At 30.4% G+C, this 21,406-nt stretch overlaps 2 protein-coding genes across 2 annotated transcripts; one reads left to right on the forward strand and one right to left on the reverse strand.

Moving 5' to 3' along the window:
• Nucleotides 1-8,100: 8,100 nt before the first annotated feature.
• Nucleotides 8,101-9,304, forward strand: LOC125871339 (protein LITTLE ZIPPER 3-like). The gene is made up of 2 exons (XM_049551927.1): nucleotides 8,101-8,179; nucleotides 9,025-9,304. Exon 2 carries the CDS (start codon nucleotides 9,028-9,030, stop codon nucleotides 9,292-9,294), a length of 267 nt encoding a protein of 88 aa, XP_049407884.1. The 5' UTR covers nucleotides 8,101-8,179; nucleotides 9,025-9,027; the 3' UTR covers nucleotides 9,295-9,304.
• Nucleotides 9,305-14,607: 5,303 nt separating this feature from the next.
• On the reverse strand, nucleotides 14,608-21,396 carry LOC125871733 (CAAX prenyl protease 2). Its single transcript, XM_049552390.1, is given in 9 exon segments — nucleotides 14,608-14,870; nucleotides 15,794-15,871; nucleotides 16,871-16,933; nucleotides 18,094-18,162; nucleotides 19,213-19,324; nucleotides 19,938-20,150; nucleotides 20,294-20,350; nucleotides 21,153-21,306; nucleotides 21,308-21,396. Coding segments are annotated over 9 exon segments (954 nt in total). The 5' UTR covers nucleotides 21,382-21,396; the 3' UTR covers nucleotides 14,608-14,736.
• Nucleotides 21,397-21,406: the final 10 nt, after the last annotated feature.

The following is a 21,406-nucleotide window of genomic DNA, read 5'->3' on the forward strand; positions in this document are numbered from 1 at the left end:
TTTTACCCTTCCGAGCACGCTCCAAATCACCACAATCTATTCATAAATGGAATCTCACAATCAATACGAATCTAACAACACCAATATCGTGAAATTTGGAGAAAAGGGTAAAATGGTCAAAAAAATCTCGTTCCGAAAAATATTCTCGAAATCTGGAAATTTTTAGTGAAAAATGTTCCCCAAGAAATTTAGAATCCAATAGTGAAAACCGTTTCGAAAAAGGAGTTGAAATGAGTTCACAAACTCAAATTTTCTATTAAATTCGGATTAGGCAAAAACCCCCAAATTTTTCAGTTGAGATCTCAAATTTTGATGTTAAAATCCATAAATAATCGATGGAAATCAAAGATATAAGTTGGAAATAACTTACCCAATGAATTCCTTGCGAAAACCCACTTGAAATCACCTATTTTCGAGCTCTCAAAGTCTAAAAATGGAGAAATGGGTATTTTTCAAGTTGGAGGAAAATGGCTACTGTTTTTTTGACTTAAAAAGGACTGCTATTGCAGCTGAAACACAACAATAACACCAAAGTTTAAGTCCCCGTTGGACCCTCGGGATTCGTTCGGAATCTCGTGCACACAAACTAAATATGTACCCCCACTAAATTCGACGTTCCGGACTCAATGGAACCGTCGAAATTTGGATTCGAGGACTCCTTGACCCGAAATTCAATAAGATGCCAAGAAACTAGTTTAACGCCAAAAAAAATTCGAAACTCAAACGGAGCATCTAAAAATTCAACCAAGAGTCATTCTAGACTTAGAATCGCCTCCCGAAACCAACGGTACTCTCGGAATTTCAATCTGAGCTTCGGAACCTCATATGTTGACCAAAGTCAACTCTTTATCAAAATTTCACAACTTTAGCAACTTAGGACCTCAATTCTTCGTTTCAACTCCAAATTCGATTCCGTAACTTCACACAGACCTGTTTCGACATTCTAAAACTGCCGAAATCAACGAAAATCCGATCCGAGTCCCGAAACTCCAAATGACTCGAAAAAACACTTTTTAACCAACTTTAACTCATAAAAACTCAACTTCTCAAAAACTCAACTTTTTACCAACTTTTCCTCAAACCAACTTTACAACCAACAAAACATGGGACTCGGGGCAACTACCGAAAGGGCAAAATAGTCATTTCCACGAAAATTTACCAAAATGACCTTTCGAGTCATTACAGTATTATAGAGAAAGAAACAATACATATGTCTAATTTGTATAGTTTTCCCAAAAAAAACAACTCAATAAATGGGCCTAATACTATATAAGGAGATAAATTTGGACTCCTCAGATACTCGAATGAACCAACTATTTTACGTTCACGTAAGATTCAAAGAAAATTACTTGCACCTCAAAATATATAATATAAGTAGTCTATTCTAAAATAAATATCAGTGATTTTACTATTTAAATAATTTCCAATCCACCATTCACCATTGTGGATCAAAAGTTGGTATAAATATATTGTAGATACATCTTACCTCCAATAAAAATAAAAATAGTAAGTTGATTAATTTTATTTAAAAAATAAAATAGATTTTGGTGGAACTAAAATGCATATCATTTCACTTGAGCTACTAGTGATGATATTAGTAATGTAATCTAGCAATGCTGTAAAAATAATTAAACATGATGAAAAGTGTTGGATAAAAGGTAGACATAAGACAGACAAAAGGTTCATTTAAATAAATATTTAATTAGGGTTTGACACCAATAGCATCTCTATCTAATTTCCCTTCTAATTAACCATTTCAATTTATAGATTAAGACATTAAGTGGCCCAAAAAATTATTATTTTTTTGTATTAAAAAAAATGTAATTACCTCAATAGATTTGTGGCCCATCAATTGTTAATTTGTTTTTTTTAATTAAAATGTAACTACCTATTAGTTTTGTGGTCCATCAATCTTCAAAAAATTTTTTTTTTTTTTATTCTAATCCAAATATGGAAAATTAATTGGTATCATCACTAATCATGAATCCATGTTTAGTTAATATTCGTATTACATTAACTTTAAACAATAAGTTTGTTGGAATAGTCTTACACTTACTCGAAAATGCATCACTAAGAGGATATATTACTACTAAAATTAGTGGTCTTTCTTTGTATTCAATTAGGTCTCAGATTCGAATATTGGATTAAAAAATTCCTAAGGAAAAAAAACTTTCCATTTTAATGTGTTTTATACTAAATGAGTCTGAATTAATCAAATCTTAAAACCCTTTCTAACTTTTAAAGGATTTAAAAATATAACAAATCGGTTAATGATCAACCGCATTATCACTTTTAGTCCCTAAATAAACACATTGTGATTTTTGATTAAAAACATATAATCTTTAATTAATTGATATGTATACTTTTGATCCCTAATAAAAGATTAAATATACTATAATTAGGGACCAGAAGGGTAAACTATCCCTTAATTAATTGATTAGTTAATGTATTTTATTAGAATAATAACTTATTATAGGCAACTGTTCATGCTAACAAAGTGGATAATTATGAATTATGTTTAGAAATAATAATTAATAAATTTTACATAATTACCAACATTTTATTCTGTCTTCCATACCAAAATTTTCAACTTTTGCAGTCTTCGAGATTCTCTTCTCATCATTATCACTCTCTTTACAAAGGACCAAATTTAATTCCAAATAAATATTTATTTTTAAATTAATAAATGGCAAAATTAAATAGAAAAAACAAAAAAGCAATTTTATGATCTTTCTGTATTGCAATCTAAACCCCTAAATTGTTATTAATATATTTAACTTGATGTACTAAAAAATATGAGTATTTATCAAATTTGTTTCTAGCTAACAGAATGCTATTGAATTAAATAATTAAATGGCAAAAAAAGTTGTTAAAAATGATCTTTTTCGATAGAATAAAAATTGGATTCACGTAAAAGGAAAAATATTTTATATTCCTTAATTCAAAAAATATGTCGTCATAAAATATTTGATCGTATGACTTCATTGATATTTCATTTTATCGAGACTCTTTTGAAATGTATCTAGATTGTTACGCTTTAACCTTGATTGAAACTTACCCAATAACAAATTTTACCATTTTAAAATTATTATAATAATTACAATCTCTGATTTATTCTCGTTAAATTATCAATATATTTTTAACCTTTCGACACTAAATAAGCATCAATCTTATACATAATCTTACGACTTTGTAATATCATTTATCATACATAATTTTACAATGTTATAACATAATATGATTATTATCTTACAATGTTATAACATAATATGATTATTATCGATATATAAAAATTAAATTCGTAGGTCCACANAATCACAAAAAAAGAGAAATAGGATTAGAGGCCTTAGAGAGCGCCACATAATCGATTTTATGTTTCAGCTTTATATATATATATAATTACAATCTCTAATTTATTCTCGTTAAATTACCAATATTTTTTTAACCTTTCGACACTAAATAAGCATCAACCTTATACATAATCTTACGACTTTGTAATATCATTCGATCATACATAATTTTACAATGTTATAACATAATATGATTATTATCTATGTATAAAAATTAAATTCGTAGGTCCACAAAATGAGTAGCAAATATAAACACTCACGTGTAGGGTTCTATGCACCACAGGAAAAAATAAATAATAGCAAAAAAAAAAAATCCATCATTAGAGTTGCAGGGTAATGGTATTATGTGAAATGATTAGAAATTACCTCAGAAGAAATAAAAAGTGAACTTAAAATTTATTAGCTGCAATGGTGATGAGGTCATTGCAATGAGGTTTTAAAAAAAAGTTTTTTTTATTTCATTCGATATTCAGTATCTGTATAAAAATTTAATTTAATTTGAATTTGCATTAAAATGTTTTAAGGACATTAAAGAGTAATATGTTTTCTAGTAAAAATGATTTCATATTCAAAAGGACTCAAACATAATATCTCTGATTAATAATAAAAAAATACTTATCACTTCGTCACAATTCTCGTGAAGATAAAAAGAGAAGTTTCAATTGACATTAAAAGTCTTCACATGTATTTGTACCCCAAAATATGAGAACTCTTCACATGTATCAATAATGTCTTAATAGGATTACACACGAGTTACCCCTACCCCCAAACCCCACAACTCAATCTTCCAAAATTTCATCTTTAATAAGTTTAGGAATTATTAATCATGATCTTCAATTTCAAATCAATTGATTTGATTAATTTAAATTTATATTAAATAAAACTTATTAAATAGATATAGTAAAGCAATGTGTTTTGTCAAACCATCAATATTAAGCTAAAATTTCAATATTATAATGAATCGAAAGTTAAAATCTAAATATTAAATTCATCAAATTAAAATTCAGTATTTGTCTCGAATGAGAGTTTAAGGATCAATGTGGTAATCACTTTTGGATTCGATTAATCTCAATTCTCAATTGTCGATAAAAAGACTTATTTTAAAGGATAAAACACTCCCTATCAATAATAATTATTCCTAAAGTGGCTCAAATCGCATTATCACCGGGTAGTGAGGGAGGGTGCTTCCATTTTGATTCCTTATGTGTTTGATATTTTTTTGATTTTTTACTCGGTGTTTCAAAATGTGTATTGGAGTCTCGATTAAATTTGAATTGCAAACTACAGGGTCCATTTAGAGGATAACACTCCAATACGATTTTTCATACCCAGAACTCGAATTCGAAACTTCTTTTTAAGTATGAAACTGTTCATCACTATACCACAACTCAGGTTGATAGTGTATGATACTTATTTTGAAACTCGACTAATTCAGATTTTAATCATAATACATTACATCTCCTACTTAAAACAATTTCATATTTTTCACATTCAAACTCAAAATATCAGATAGAAAATGAAAGAACACTTACCATCCGACCATAATTGGTGGGGTGGGGTTGGATTACCCCTTGTGTGTGTTGGTGTTGAATGGGTAAAAAGAAGGGCTAAGTGAATAATTGTAGTTAATAGGCAAATGTAGGAAAGTGATGATGAATATGGATGGGGGTTGTACTCAATTCAATTAAAATGAATGCCCTTTGACATCTATGGCCATGCAAATCTTTTTTATGAATGCTGCCATTACCATTCATTTATGAAACCAAAATCATTATTATTATAACAAAAATAAATAAAAATAGACTAAATTAATTTCAATTGCTGCAAAAAGCACAGGGTTTTTATTTATTAGTAGTATTTATTATTAATTAAGAAAGAATAAACAGTAAGTCTAGATGCCATTATTATTTATTTTAGCTAATATAGGTTTTGTCATCATTAGTATTTTCAGAACAAATACACTTTGCAATAAATAAAGCCAGAGCCCAAAAACAAACAAACATAATAACCCTCTTTAGCTAACTAGTAATTACTCTTTTTAATAATTAATAAAAAAAAATACTCTTTTTAATGAATATTTATTATTCGATTTTACAAAATATAAAAAGTGTAAATTAATAAATATTAAATTAAAACCATAAAAATTTTACGATTCAAGTTTTTTTTTTTTTAATATTATCATTAACATAGTTTGTATTAATCAAATGCAACACTAATGTTTTTTCTACATTTACTGGTCATATTCCAATAATAAAAAATCAAATATGTATTCACATGCCATAAACTATTATTAAAATAATTAAATATTTATTTCACTAATAATATTCACTTGAACTGTCAAGATTTGATTAGTTTACAGAAAAATTCTGAAATTACGCATGATTGACGAATCAGGTCAATAATAGTTGAGCTTTGAAACGTTACTACCACAATCATTATCAACTCAAGCCCATATTTGAACATATAAGCAAAAAGTAAATTTTTTTCTTTTACAAATGGAACGTCCATTGCTAAACTTAAATTGCATAGAAGATTAAAGTAAATAATGTCATAGATAATAACTAAATCGACGATTAATCAAATTAAAGCAAAAGAAAATTGGCCTTTATCAAAATTCACGAGAAAAAAACTTATGATTTTAAAAAGAATGTTAAACCAAAACATTAATAACATGAATGACAAAAGAAAATTAAATAGAATATGATGCTTCTTTCAAAAAAAAAACTTTTCATTTTTCACTTTAATGCACTCATAACCCATGAGGTTAGTCCATCTGTAAAATTAAAAATCTCATAATTATTTCAAATTAATCACACTTAATATGGCAAAAATAATGCTTACTTTATGATACCTTGGCAGAAATAATTATGATTATTATTAGCATTAATTTTACCTAACTAAAAAACAAAACACTATCATGCTTAATATTAATTCACTCACGCAATTTAGCTTAATTATCGGTATAATTCGAAATCTAAAAAACTTTCAAAAAATGTGAACACATATGAATACATATTTTCTATTTTATTTCACTTTTTTAAACATCATATTCAGACTCACACATAGTAAAATAGCTATAAAAGGATAAAATAGTAAAATTTTCTCTATAAGGAATTTCAACTATCTTATCGCATTGTTACACATATGTATTATTCCATCTTTATTGAATATAATTAGTTTTAAAAATTACCTTATTTTGTCTAATCAATTTTCATTTTTGATTCCTAATATAAGAATCAAATTAATAGACAAACAACCTCTTTTTAGCTCCAATAGTAAGGTTCCAAATTCCAAATTTGCCCCTCAAAACCACCAACTATGATCTAGATAATAACCGAGTTTCAACTAGATAAATACTTCATCATCTTAATTAATTAAATGTCTTAAGTTCGAATATCCGATATGAAACTACCTTTGGATGAGAGCTTTACTTCTAATATAGTAGTTTTCATTACAAATTCAGTTTTAATCAGATCCTTTACGAGTATCAAACACCGATTAAAAAAACTTCAAAATGGCAAATGAGTCAAGTTAATACAATAAATGTTCTAAAGAAATTTTTATAAAGAGGACAAAAGAAGAATTATGCAAAATAAAAAAAATTAAAAATAAAAATTAATCATAGTTAAGGATGGGGGGTAAAAGGGGGGTGGGGTGTGGATGTGATGATGGGCCTGTCTTGGTTCGAACCAATCCAAAACATCATTGCGAATCTTTGGAAGGCCAAACCCCTATCATCATTGGATACACTTTGAATTGCCCAAAATGCCCATATTAAGGCCTAAATCTCTATATGAAATGACAGAAATACCCTTATTGTCTTTTATGAAAAGACTCAAATGCCCTTTAACTATAATCATTCACTTGACTCCATCACCTTGGTCTAAAAAAACACTATACTCATCATCATAGTAGAATGGAACAAGGTTAAATCCTTTCCTATATATGGATAATATCTAAATTTACGTTATATACACTGATAGTAGCAGAGTTTTGACGGTATAAATTATACGTATATTTGATTAAAATCTAAAATCGATAATTATTCATGCTAGAGTTCAACCTACGAGTTATATATGAGAGCAAAAATAACACTTAACGATCACTTCCAATCTTATCACCATAAAATAGTCATTTTCACTGAGTTTCAAATTCCACAAATAAAATTTCAAGAATGTCATTGAGTTTTACATGTAAAATTCAAATTCATGATAATAATTTTCAATTACAAAAGATGAAAAATGACTATTTGTAAATTTTAACCTTCAAGGAAACTCAATAACTCTCTCCTAAACCTTATGTTGTAATTTACAAATTTATTCGTTTCAATTTGTTTTTTCTGATTTTGATTTGATATAATATGTGAAAAAAAAAAGTAAAATTAAATTTTACGATCATAAACTAAAAATACGTAAAATGTGACATATTAAACTTAAAGTTAATGTAATAATTCATAAATTTCAAATTCTGAATCCGTGAGCCAGTAATCATTACCATAGTGGAATCAAAGAAGAAGGTTTTAAGTCCTTGCCTATAGATACAACAACTATACAATTATACACAAGCCGCCTTCCATGCTTACACATGCATGATTGTTGTGCAGATAGAAAAAGAGATACAAAAAGCCTTGTCCCCCCTACCCCCACTCCACCCACCCCACCCTACCCCCCTTACCCCAAAAATTTACTAACTTTTTCCACTATATATATCTCTTGTTTTTACTGCCCAAGAAGTATAAGTTGTTGTTTGTTGTAAGTGATAAACTCACCAAACAAAATCTTCTTTCTTCTTCTAGCTACTATACTTCTTGTTCTATAACTAACCAAAAGGTAATCTTTTTTGAAAAAATAAAGAATCCACCCCACCCCCAACCCCCACCCCACAACCCCAAAACTTTCAAGAATTGGTACATTTTTATCTTTTAAAGTTTACAACTTTTGAAAACTTTCTTATTCGTTTTGTCTCCTCTCATAAACTAAAATTGTCAAAAGGTTATGTTTTTATGTCTTCTTAGTAATAAACATTGTATATTGTTTCTTGAAACTTTTTTTTTTCATTGCATGTTCAACTTGGGAATATAACAAATTCCCTTCTTTTTTTTTGTGTGTGTGTAAATAAGAAGTTTGTCTCTTGTTATATACTTTATATATTCTTGTCTTCCAAGTGAGGTAAACAATAATAAATAAGAAGAAAAAGAGTACCAATTCTTGAAAGTGTGAAGATTTGAAGATTTTGTTTTTTCTTATTCTATTTGCTTTTTTGTTGTGTTTTTTTTTTCTTCTAAATTTTTGATCTTGTTTTCTTTGAATTGTAATGATTTCTCCTACTATACTTTCCTTTACACATTCACATAAATTCCCCCCCTATGCATATCATTATTTCCTTTCCTTTTTTCCCATTTTCCTCAAACTCCTCTTTGTAGGTAAATCATAAATGCTAAGTGCATTCAATAGTTTTAACTTTGTTATAACATGTTCGTTAAGTAACATGTACCCTTTAAATATATTGTCGCACATGTATCGTGTATATTAGATGTATATTTCTTTTGAAGGATTCGATGTAGTGTTAGATTCTTCAGAAATGCACTATTTTTCTTTCGAAGGATTCATACATTTTTCAAGATTCCGAAAAATATACTGATGTTTTTTTTCTTTTTTTTTGTTAATTTTTGCAGGAAATGGACAGAATTAACTCAAAGCTCTACTTGCAAAATTGCTACATAATGGCTGAAAATGAAAGGCTAAGGAAAAAGGCAGAGTTATTGAATCAAGAAAATCAACAACTTTTAAGTGAACTCAAACATAGGTTATCACAAGCTGGTCCTAGCAACACCACCAACAATAATAACAACAATGGAGGAGGAAAAAACAATTCAATTCCTGATCTCAATCTCACAAATTGTTCTTCATCCAAGAATGCTTCATCAAAATCCAAGAAAAAGTGAAAAAAATAAAGTATTCAAGGGGTCCATCTAGTCATTGAACTAATATTATGTTACTTTTTTTAATTTTATTTTGGGGGGTGTTAAATATTATTATTAGTAAGGGGGTCAAAAAGTAGGAAGTTATGGTTGTTTGGTGTTTTTTTTAGTTATATAGGTAAGAGGAATTAAGGAATATATGGGTTTTTTTTTGTCTATGTTTAAATATTTTGTTTTAGTATGTGGGGTTAGTTCTGTTTTGGAGCTAAGAAGTTGTAAGCAAATCTATTAGCTATATATATAAAAGAAATATAAAATATGGTTCCTTTATATATTTTCTCTCTTTAATTATCCTTTTTGTTTCATTTTATTGTACTTAAATTAGTCAAGTATCACAAAAATTTAAGCTTCAACTTTGAAGTTGAAACTTTAAAATTTGAAATTTTGTTTGGGCATATATTTGTTATGGCAAAAATTTAAATAGAGTGAAAGAAAAATTTCTCCAAAAATCGACCAACGTTAGTTTTTGATAACTTCAAATTATGTTGAAGACATTTTCAAAATTTTATGGTAAAATTGATATTCGAAGATTAATTTGATTTAAAAATCTATGATCAAAGGTTAGCAGCTAATTTTTTTTCTTACTAAAAGAGTGATACTGGCCAATTGTAATTCATTAACTGCAATCCTTAGTGTTTGTCTTTAAATAAAAAAAAATATGAGAATAAATAATGTAGCATATTAATAATAATAAGTTGAAAGAAACAAAAATGTAATCTTTTGTTTCACAGCATAGTACTTTGCATAATTTACTTGAAATAGAAATATAATGAATGAATTTTAGAATTAGTTTAAAAAAGCAGAGACCTTTCTTGGCTAACTGTCTTAAAATATTATGCTAACAATATTTATAAATTAATTACCATGAGAGTGATATTTGATATTAGTCTATTCGTTTGTAGTTAATAAAGAGTTATTTCCTTATTTATCAACTATTTTCTATAAATTAGAGGTGGTTTTCTAGTTGGTAGGAGACGGGACAGAGTTGAAAAGTTTTCGAACGGTAAGGGATAAGGAATGATTATTTATATATAATAAGGTTATGATCCACACCAACAACTATAAATTAGAGGTGCAGGGTTCTCAAGTTAAAAGGAGACGAGCTAGAGTTGGTGTGATATCTTAACTTAAGACAAGAAATCTCACATCGGTAAAAACACATGTGAGATGTTGGATATATAAATAAGCCAACTTGACGTGTTTTAAAGCTGTGTAGACCTAGACCCAAAACAAACAATATCACTAGTAGATTGAACCATTACAGTTGAAAAGTTTTCGAACGATAAGGAATAGTGATTAATATAATATAATATAATTTTTTATTTAAATTTGTATAAAAAATAATTAAAAAAAAGAATGTTGGCAAATCAAAGAGATTCTGTGAGTTGAAAAAGGATCTAATCAGAGGAAACGTCATACAAAAGATTTATTTTTGTATACCATATGTTATAAAGTCAATGAGGATTTTAGTACCTTCTTACTATTATTAATTAATACTATTAACTAAGATAGAGGGCCCCCCAGCGTATTCCTTTTGGATATGACATGGCGTCTTATCATTTGCTGATGCTATCCACGTCACATTGACCATCCTTTAATAATAGCCGAAAATAGTGTTACATAAATTGAAACTAATTCGACACAAAGAAAGTAGATACTAAATCGCGACCGGTTAGTGAAAATCTCATATTGGCCATTGTTGTGTTTGATCATTATTGTGATTTTACAATATTTATTTAACAATTACTTAGAAAGAAATATTTATGATATTTAGTAGGAAATGTCATAAATTTAAATTACTCAAATTTTAGTTATTTGAATTTTACACTCGTATCAAGTACCATTTTACCTTTAAAATATAGGGCTTTTTGGCATCAATTCAAATTATTTGAATCCAATTTTTTTAATTTTTCAATCCGTATTTGATATCCATTAATTTACTTTCGGAGTGAGACTTCTCAATATGAATATGAGTTATAGTTAAAAATAACATATTCAATGTAATTTGAGAAGAATGATGTGTACACATACCTTTTTTCTAAGGAACACTTGTACATAAAAATAGAAAATTTTAACCAAGTATTTAGATGCCATGACACCCCACCTTCTATATAAATCCGTGCATGTGTTTACGTACGTATATCTTATTCTTACTTTATGAAAATAAAAAAAATTATTTAGATAAGCTCTTATCTCAAATAAAATACACATCAAAACATTATTTACAATACAACTATTGCTGAACCTTAGTTGAACATTGCAAATGAGAACTAAAACAAAGATATGTTCATATGAGAATCTTAATTTATCTGAACTTATAGTAAGCATATATTCAGGCTAATATTTAATTGACACAAGGAGAATTTTTTTTTTAATTGACAGAATATCATGGTTATATCCTTTTACTCAGTACAATTATTAAACGTTAAAATACGTTTATTTTCCTTTTAACTTTTCAGTAAATTTCACTATTATATTCTACCTATACGATTTATTCCAGTTGAACAGCTATATGATAAAGTATTTTTATAAGACTTTCAATTCAAATAATGAAAAAATGTGTTGCGTGTTCTCAAATCTCGCTATTAAGTAATTAAATTAAACACATAAAATATATCATCGATCTCTTTTAATTATACATGCCAATCTCAGTTGGAACATACATGAGATTTTATGGGCTTATTAAGGTAAATGTGTATAATTAAAAGAGGTGACATGTTTTAGTTGATTAGCATATCTATATGATGTTGTTCACTTTAGAGTCGAGGCACACATTTTTAATTTTATTTTAATTTGAACCCAAAAAATGTCTAATAGGAACATTTTATCATGTGTTTAAATATTTAATTAAAATATAAAGGAAAAACTACATAATTAGATATACTTCACTACCATATATATTATTATTATATATACTTTCAAAATATTACGTATCTTACTACTAATTAAGAATGTTCTACCATATATTGAAGAAAATACATGTAGATACATGATTCGTATGTATCCCAGATACATGAGAATCACACTAAGTACACACACTAGATTTTGTATGTATCTGGTGTGATTCACATGTATTTGGGATACCTAATACATGGGAGAGTGACGAGCAAGATGAGAGAGAGGCAAGGGATCAGAGAGTTTTGTTATGTATCTCAGATACATCTGAATCCACTTGGATACAATGTATTTAGAACAAATTATACCTAATTTTGACCCCATGTATTCGAGATACATATATCTAGACGTATCTAGAGACACCAAAACTTGATAAGATACGTAATATTAAAAACTAAAGTGTATCTAAGTAAATCATAATTTGAGTGTCTAAGTATATACTCCCTATGTCCATAATTACTTGTTCACTTTTGAATTGACACGAAAATTAATTATTCACATAGTGAATTTATCATTTAACCCCTATTAATTATAAAGTGGATGAATTAAAAATTTAAGATTTTAAAAAATTTTACCTTTTTCAAAATAATTAATTGACGGTATAATAAATTAAAAGAAATTGTCCTTTCTTGATTTGTAAAAAAGGACAAGTAAAAAAAAGGAAAATTGGACAAGTAATTAAAGACATAAAGATTATAATTACTGACATAATTAATTAAGAGACATTTGATGTATTACGTGTATTACAAACCTAAATTCATTTATAACTATGTCATTAAGTGCAATAAAACAAGAACTCCACATTTCAACACCATTTCCCCATACAAATAATTAATTAAATATGAAACCAAAGGAAATGATTATTTTTTTTGGAAGTATACCTAAATATACATATTTTTGACCTTTTATCTCCCCTAGTCAATTTTCTTCATTTCTTATCCAAGAGATTTTCAAATTATGTTGATCTTATTCATCATCATCATCATTTTCTGAATATATCTAGGATTTTGCAGGTCACTTCATTGAAATATTATCACAATTTTTTTTTCCCCAGAATAAGTCAAACTAGAAGCAGCACATAGGCTATGATGACTGTAAAACAAAAAATGTCCTTATTATACATAAAGACATACAATTGGCCAAAATCTTCCAATAAATAATTAATTATCCATTCCCATCACTCAGAAATGATGGCAAATTTCAATTTATATTATTACTTTTTTCTTATTTAATATATTTTGAATTTTTCTAATTTTTTTATTTATTGTATAGTTGTGAAGACTTAGGTCATCTTTGGTTGAGGAGATCTTGGTCATCAGAAACTATATCTAAAAGGCATCATTTCTTTCTTCTAAAACCATCTTTTCAAACAATCAAGAATATGAAATAATAATAGTAATGTAGTAATATATGATATATTTTTATAACCAAGACTCCAAGAGGCTTACACGCATACGCTTTAGGGTCGTTTGAAAATAACCTTTTTATCTTTCCGAGATAGGAGTAACCTCTACGTACACTCTATTCTCATCAGATTTCATTCGTAAAATTATACTGGATATGTTGTTGATTTATTCCAAGTGATATCAATGTTCTTATTCATAATGAGAAGAATATTTGTGTGTTACTTGAACTGAGATACTTTCGAAAGATTTACATACACTCTACTTTTTCCAAACGCCACTAATTACAACTGAATATGTTATTGTTATAGTCTCTTACACACATACATATACCTAATAATTAATGACAGGAAGAACATATATTTTTCTTCTTTCAATTTATGAGTACTCATTGATTGTTTTGTTGAATGAATTTTCATTGGTATGGAACGACCTTGTTAAAAAGTCAAGCTTGAAATTAAGTACGTATTTCTCCATCACTTCAACATGTCCCTCCTCCTCTTCCAAAATTTTCCAATATTAATAATTGTATTTTTATAATCATGATATTTGAATCAATTTACACGCATCTTGATTAATTTCATGAAATACTTACTGCCTTCTACCAACACATGTGCACTAAAATAACTTCACACACCAATACTCAAACAAATGAGAAAACCCGCATTGAGATTCGACTAAATCCAAATTCACATTGAAAAATCTCACAATAAAACCTAACAAAGGTGACTTATAGTCAATTTTTACTCCCCATCTCGAAATACACTGTTTTCTTTACAATTGTAGTGTCTATGCCAACTTATATGCACCTCGACTATTACACTAGATTCCTGTTACTCGTTACTAGCACAAATTGGGGATAACTCCACCCTCTTTTAGCTAAATTAAAAACGAACTATATATCAAGCAAATGTCTCAAACTAAATTGACGATGAACTTCCATACAGATTTTCATAGGGCAAGACAATGCTTGCTAAACAAAGGTCAAAACGAAAAAATAAAATACGAATACAATCGAAAATGAAAATAAATTTCCATCTTACTCATGTTACATTGGATTTAGGAGTTTTTTTTTTAGCCTTGATAAATCTTCTAGGAGTTGAGAAAATTAGCTCCAACTACAATATCTATGCCAACACATGCAATTATCTGTTGTCGTATTGTACAAATTAGGACTTGTGAGTGGAAAAAGAAGCCAGATGAAACCTAGCAACCCAGCTACAGATGCCACTGTTACCATTCCTAACAACCATAAAAGAGGAAAAACAAAAATTATCATTAGTATGTTTAAGGAAAGTAGGCCAAAATGTAAAAAATGTTATCTGATTGAGGGACATTGGGGTCCGAGTCAATATGCGTGCATCTTAACTATTCCATTGGGTAGCTGCTACCACCCACCATCACAAGTATCGGGTAATTTTGTCTACCAAGGCTAAAGCAGATGGAAAATAATCAGCTAGGGCTAGGAATGATATGTAACTTAACATGCTTGGTTTGGTGATAAAGATGCTAGAGACCTCGAAGGACATCTGTCAGAAGCTCTTCCACCCGGGGGGCACAACTACGGGTTTCCTAAGAGGGGGTGGGGTCAGTTGAACACTCTTCGTAAATTATATTGTATATATAGCTCAAATATTGTTTGTAAGTAAATACTAAATATTTAACGTTCTTGAACATACTTAGAGAAATTCCTGGCTTCGCCGTAGATAACACCTATTGAAGGAATTTTAGGAATGAAGTGGCATATATGCATATTCATGCATTTAAGTTCTTGTAGAAGATTATTCTTCATAAAACTTCTTTTCTTAATGCAATCTATTATATTATCTCAAAGCTTGCATAAAACTTCTTTTCTTAAAAGAGACAGCTGTTGTATTTGTATGATTGATGCCACACGCCTAATTATATTATCTCATCTACTATGAGCAAAATCCTAATTTAAAGTCATACTGTAACCTTACCAAACACACTCGAATGAATCAAAGGAATAGGAACTTAGTGCAACTCCAAAACTGATTGCCATATACATCGACGCTTTTAATCTGACCTACTATACAGTCCACACGTTATATTTACACCAGCATCATGCATGAGCACCTTCTACCCTTCCCATTCCCAAACCCTTTATAGACAGTTGAATTCCGCTAGTGAAAAGAATGACATACCTGTCCTCCGTGAAATTATTACAGGTATGCCAAAATAGTTGCAAAAAATATGAGCAACTAGTGGAGCGGTAAGATGCCCTGCAGTAAATATATGTATAGTATGTTAAACACAAGCATCGAATACTAGATAATTATATAAAAGATAGATCAACAATAGAAAGAGGAGAGAAAACTCATTGCCAAGGGCTGCTATTGTGACAAAATAGAGATTCATCACACATGCTAACGTGGTACTCAATGCTGTCAAACTTGGTACATCGGAGATCAAATTAGACATGGAAATTTACATTCATAAGGAAACAAACCAGAAAATTTGTAAAACTAGAGTTTAAGGATTTCAATGACACAATTCTTCAGACATTAGCAGGTGTTTTTTTTTTTTGATTTTTGACATTAGCAGCTGTTACTGGAGGGAAAATGTGTTTTTTTTTTCTGTTAAGCAAATCTTAAGCACTAAAAAATTTGGATTGAGCACATAAACCTCCACTCATCCTCCATCAACCGACAGCAGTCCCGCTCTCCCAACTGCACGTGCAGGGTCTCAAGTAGTGAACTGGTATTTGTTTTACTTGCTACTTTTTCTTTGGGGGAGGAGGGGAGGAACTAACAATCTTAAAGGGATTTCCAAACATTTTCCAAAAGACAAACTATTGAGGTACAAAGTGACAAATGTTTGTGGAGGAAGGGGGGCGGGGGTCATTGCACCCTCTATTCTCCACCCTCTTCTGAATTCACCCCAGTAGTGGAGCATGGAGCCTACAGAGAAGAACTTTGGAACAATAATGGAGGGACCATAGTTCAAAAAATTTCAAGTCTTAATTTCTTATTGCTTTTCTAATAATTCATAGGCAGGGTCGAGAGAATTCTAGAACGAAAAGTAATAGGATGTTAAGAAGTTTTCAAAAAAACTACCCTTTCAAGCCAAAGATATGCTAAGCTACACCTCATTCTTAAAAGTTCTAAAGAAAGTCGTCTCCACCCCAAACCCGCTTGATAAAAAAGAGATTAAAAAAATATTGAATAAAGGGTGAAAGAAGATTTTCCATATGACTAAAGCACAGTGCAAGCATCGCTAACCTGTCCGAACAAAGAGAAATGAAGCATAGGATCCAAAGATGACTGTGTAGCCGACCTGGAAGCCTGAAAACATAAAAGTCATGTCTGAATGCAAACTAAAATATTACTTTGCCCTATGGTGTGAAAATGCAAAGCTGCTTAATCCATCTAAATATATGGAGAAAGAAAGAAATTGTTGATGTTATGGTGGAATCTCAACTCCAACCTACACTCTTAAGGCCAGTTGCTAAGCCTGATTATTCAGTTGGCATTTTCATTCCCCTGTAAACAGTGTTGACAATTTTTTGGATTTTATTAGCTCCCTGGCTCTCATAGATATTTTTCTGGAGCTTTGCCCATACATTTCGAGGCCAGCTTCTCTCTGGTGATCCGTCTGCTTGAGCTTTGCCCATACATTTCGAGGTGCGTAGCATAATTCGACATATTCAAAACAGAGTGGATTTGTTGATGAATATACGACTGAAGAAGCCTGGTTTTGTAAGATACCATCAGTCACATTCAGTAGCCCTTTCTGACTTCAAATTTTGTGACCAACAAAATGAAGCACATATTTTGATCCATTGGTTAGGTGGCTTAGTTCTATGTTGATCACCTATAATAATTATTCACAGAAAACTAAAAAGAGAGACGTAAAGCGTATGAGTGGCGGGGAAGGCAGAAGAAAGATTAATCAAAGGAGGTAGAAGGACTCGGAGACAAGAAGGAGAACATGACTTGGATTTTCCAGGGAGTTAGAGAGTAAGCTGTAAGGGGGACATTTTCATATAATTCTTGCAAAATTTGGACCATCTTCCTTGTGAACTGACAAGCTTTATTAACTCAAACTTTGATGCTATTTTAACATATTATAATTGGTTGGGAGTGCCATGTCATGTATGCAACTTTGATGCTATTTTAACATATTATAATTGTTTGGGAGTGCCATGTCATGTATGCATGCAAGCTGAATATCACTATGCCCCATGTGATAAAAATGCAAAATTGCTCAACCCGTCCAAATATATAGAGAAAGAAGAACGTAGAAAACTGATAGGCTTTATCCATGCTCAAGATTTGATGCAATTGCTCCCACTACAATATACTACTTTTCCAGGAGTTTCTCACTCTAATAGAAACTCAAACATAAATCACATGGCACTTGTCCCAATGAAAGCATCATATAATGGTCCATTCATATTAGACTTCTGATGTAGAAACATTACATGTGGAGACAAAGATCATACCTACAATCGTAAGAGCTTTGAGCCAGCTGCCGCTTCGTTGAGCATATTCTAACAAGTGATTTAAATGAGCTGCAAGCAGATAATACAATGGTTACTCGGGATGAGGTAATGAAAAACTATCAATAGTTTCAATCGAAGTAGCACGTTTCCTCTTTAAGTCTAAAAGTTAGCAAATATAAAACAAACAAGGAGTTTCCGTACCGGTTTTTAGCACATTTCATCTTTAAGTCTAAAAGTCAACAAATATAAAACAAACAAGAAATTTCCGGACCATTTTTACTGCAATATTATTAGTTTCAGTTCACTGACAGCATGTTCTAAACAATAATAGTATTCTAATGCCAAACACAGTTGCGAAAGTACTTTTTTCAAGTTTTTGTGTATGAGTCCCTCAACTTACTAAAATTGATCAGTCAAAAAGTTACTAAAGTCATTATGGGCATTGTAGATACTTTGCTCTCAAGATCAATATTAGCTAATACAATACCTCTCTTTTACTCATTACTTGGAAACTATTCACATGTATTTCTGTTATTTTCATAGTTTGTTCTGAATACTCCATGTGCACTTGCTTCAGTTAAAATTCACCTGATTAATCGCCTAACTGAATTCTTCGAGTAAGATATTATTTAATTTAACTAAATACACGAATTTCACAGTTTTAACTAATGTCTCAGAGTCTCTCTGTTTCATAGGACCAATGTATCATAGTGATGTAATTTCCTAATTTTATGACAATATTTGTCCATTGTCTGTGTCGAATAGTGTATGCGTAGTCGCATTGTCTCCATGCAAAAATAGGAGAGTAGCTTAGCTTGTGATCGTTCCAATTATATCTATGTCACACCTGAGTGAGCCAGTTAGTCACTATCGAGATCAGATCACAGGACCATAACAACTAGAATGCAAAAGCTTTTAGTTTCTTTCTTAGCAGGAAATATGATTGTAACTTATAAGCATAAAAACAGATAAGACATGTAGTATTACCAAGAAAATTCAATATCATACTTCCGGGAAGACATATATCTTGAACTCTTAAATCCTAAAAATATATTCAAGTCAAACTCATATTTCTTGGAAGTTTTATCTAAAAATGAAATTCTTGTAGCTTGTACTTACCTAAACTGAAAGATATAGGACAGAGAAACACCACTGTATAGGTGTTGAATCCTCCACAAAGAAGCAAAGGTATCATACAAGCTCTAAATACCAGCTCTTCTGTAAGTGGGGCCTGTTAAAAAGGACATTTTCCAAACAAGAATTAAGTACAAAACATATTTTCACGTTTATAAATCATAGCTTCTTGAGATTATGTTTTGAAAGGAAGTGAACTCTTTGCTGTTGAAGTATAGATGCATTCATAGTATAAAAAAATGGCACAATGCTGAATTTTCGAATGATCTTGATGTATTTATGGACTCCATACAGCATTAGCAGATTCCTATCTAGTTTTGTTGTACTCTCTCTCAGTAAGTTCCTGATGCTGAGTTTATTATTAATGATACCTTACTTATCAAAAAGAAAGAAAGAAAGAATTGATCTTTCCACCTAACAAAAAGAAAGAAACAGGAGACTTGTTATATTTCTAGTTTGAAGTTGTCATATTACCTAACATACGAAAATGCATCTGTATATATACCAAATATGCAGGGAGATGGTGGCATGAAAGCTATTACAAAAGTGAGTTAGTAATAACAGAAGTTTGAGGGTATTATTGATCTCGTAACCACAAAATAGAAGGATTCAAGTAAATCTTGATCCTAGTACAAAGATCAGATAGCCAAGAGCACTAACAAGGTGAACAGAGAAGGTAACCAGCTTAATATTCTAGTAAGGTTACTGACCACAAAAAAATTACGCCATGCTGAAATATCGGACGCCATTGAAGAGACCGATTCAATAAATTCATGGACAACATTTTTAATACTGTCAAGTGACAGGCTTCTTCCATTTCCCCCATCTTCTTGGCCCGAGTCTAGCAACAATAACAGCTTGAGGATGAAGGTGCCAGCGTACATTAAGGAAGTCAATGTCAGAGGAAAGACGACAGCTTGCCACTGTTTTAAACATAAAATTGCATTTCAGCAATCAGTCACCCTTTCTCAATCTGCGAGTCATAAGAGAGCAGAACTTGATAACAACCACATGCAAAGCATTGTCGCATGCAAAAAAACTAATCCAGCACAGATATGATACTTACGATATGATCCAATCTGATGCCATAAACACCTGAAAGATGAGATTTACCCCATTGAATCTGAAAGATTGGAAAATTGTATTAGACTGAGAATACAAGAGGAAGTTACTGGTAAAAGAAACTTTGCAGAAAAGCTCCAAAACCAATAATTCACTCATGGATGAATGTAAAACTAATGTAAGCCCTCGCTTCCAGCAAATGGTTTAGCTCCCATTTGACCATAGATTTTGAAGTTGAAACTTCGAACGTAAAAAGATGAGTATTCGAAGCTGTGATTTTTAGAATTTGGAGTTCTGTTTGGACATGCATTTTACTTGAAAAAAATTTGAAGTTTCCTTTGAGGAAGTCCCAAAAACAAAAAAAACTGGTGTGAGCCATTCTTTGGGACTTAAAAATATTTAAAGAACAGATTTTGATCATGGCCAAACAGATATCAGATAAATTTTCAAAAACAACTCTCAAAATCTATGGCCAAATGCTAGCTAAGTATTTTGTATAAGAGCTACATAAGAGATGATACAAATCCTAACTGAGAATTAAAATGGAAATATACACATACATACAAAGAGAATCAGAATGCTCAGAGGAGACATCATGCTCCTACTTTAGCATCTTTTAACACTTGGCTTTGGTAAACTAAATGAGTTAGATTTCTCATATGGTCACTCATTTAACAGTTCTAAAAAAATTGAAAATCGAAAAATCAAGCATAACTTTCTGACATAATAATTATTAGTTGTATAAACTAAATTACTCCGATCCTGTAACATAGCAACACAGAAAACGATATATTGAGCAACAATTTTTTTTAATTAAAGGTCAGAAAATGCCTTAAAATTAGTACATGATGAAGGAATCTTACAGGGAGGATAAGAGAGCAAGCAATAAGTGAGGCAACAGATGAAATTGCAGCGCATATGAACCGTCGGATCAAATGCGATTGAAACGAATCTGGCGGCGGTAATCGGAGAATCAACGTCGGAGCATATAAAATCGCAACATACAAAATCGCCAGTGCACGCAATCACTGCAAGCGATTTCGATACACCACCGCCGTCAATGACGGAGTCGCCGGTGAATGCTACTTCCATCGTCGCCGGATTTAGTAGCAAATAA

This window comes from Solanum stenotomum, chromosome 7, assembly GCF_019186545.1.
Source record: "Solanum stenotomum isolate F172 chromosome 7, ASM1918654v1, whole genome shotgun sequence".
NCBI classification, from domain to species: domain Eukaryota; kingdom Viridiplantae; phylum Streptophyta; class Magnoliopsida; order Solanales; family Solanaceae; genus Solanum; species Solanum stenotomum.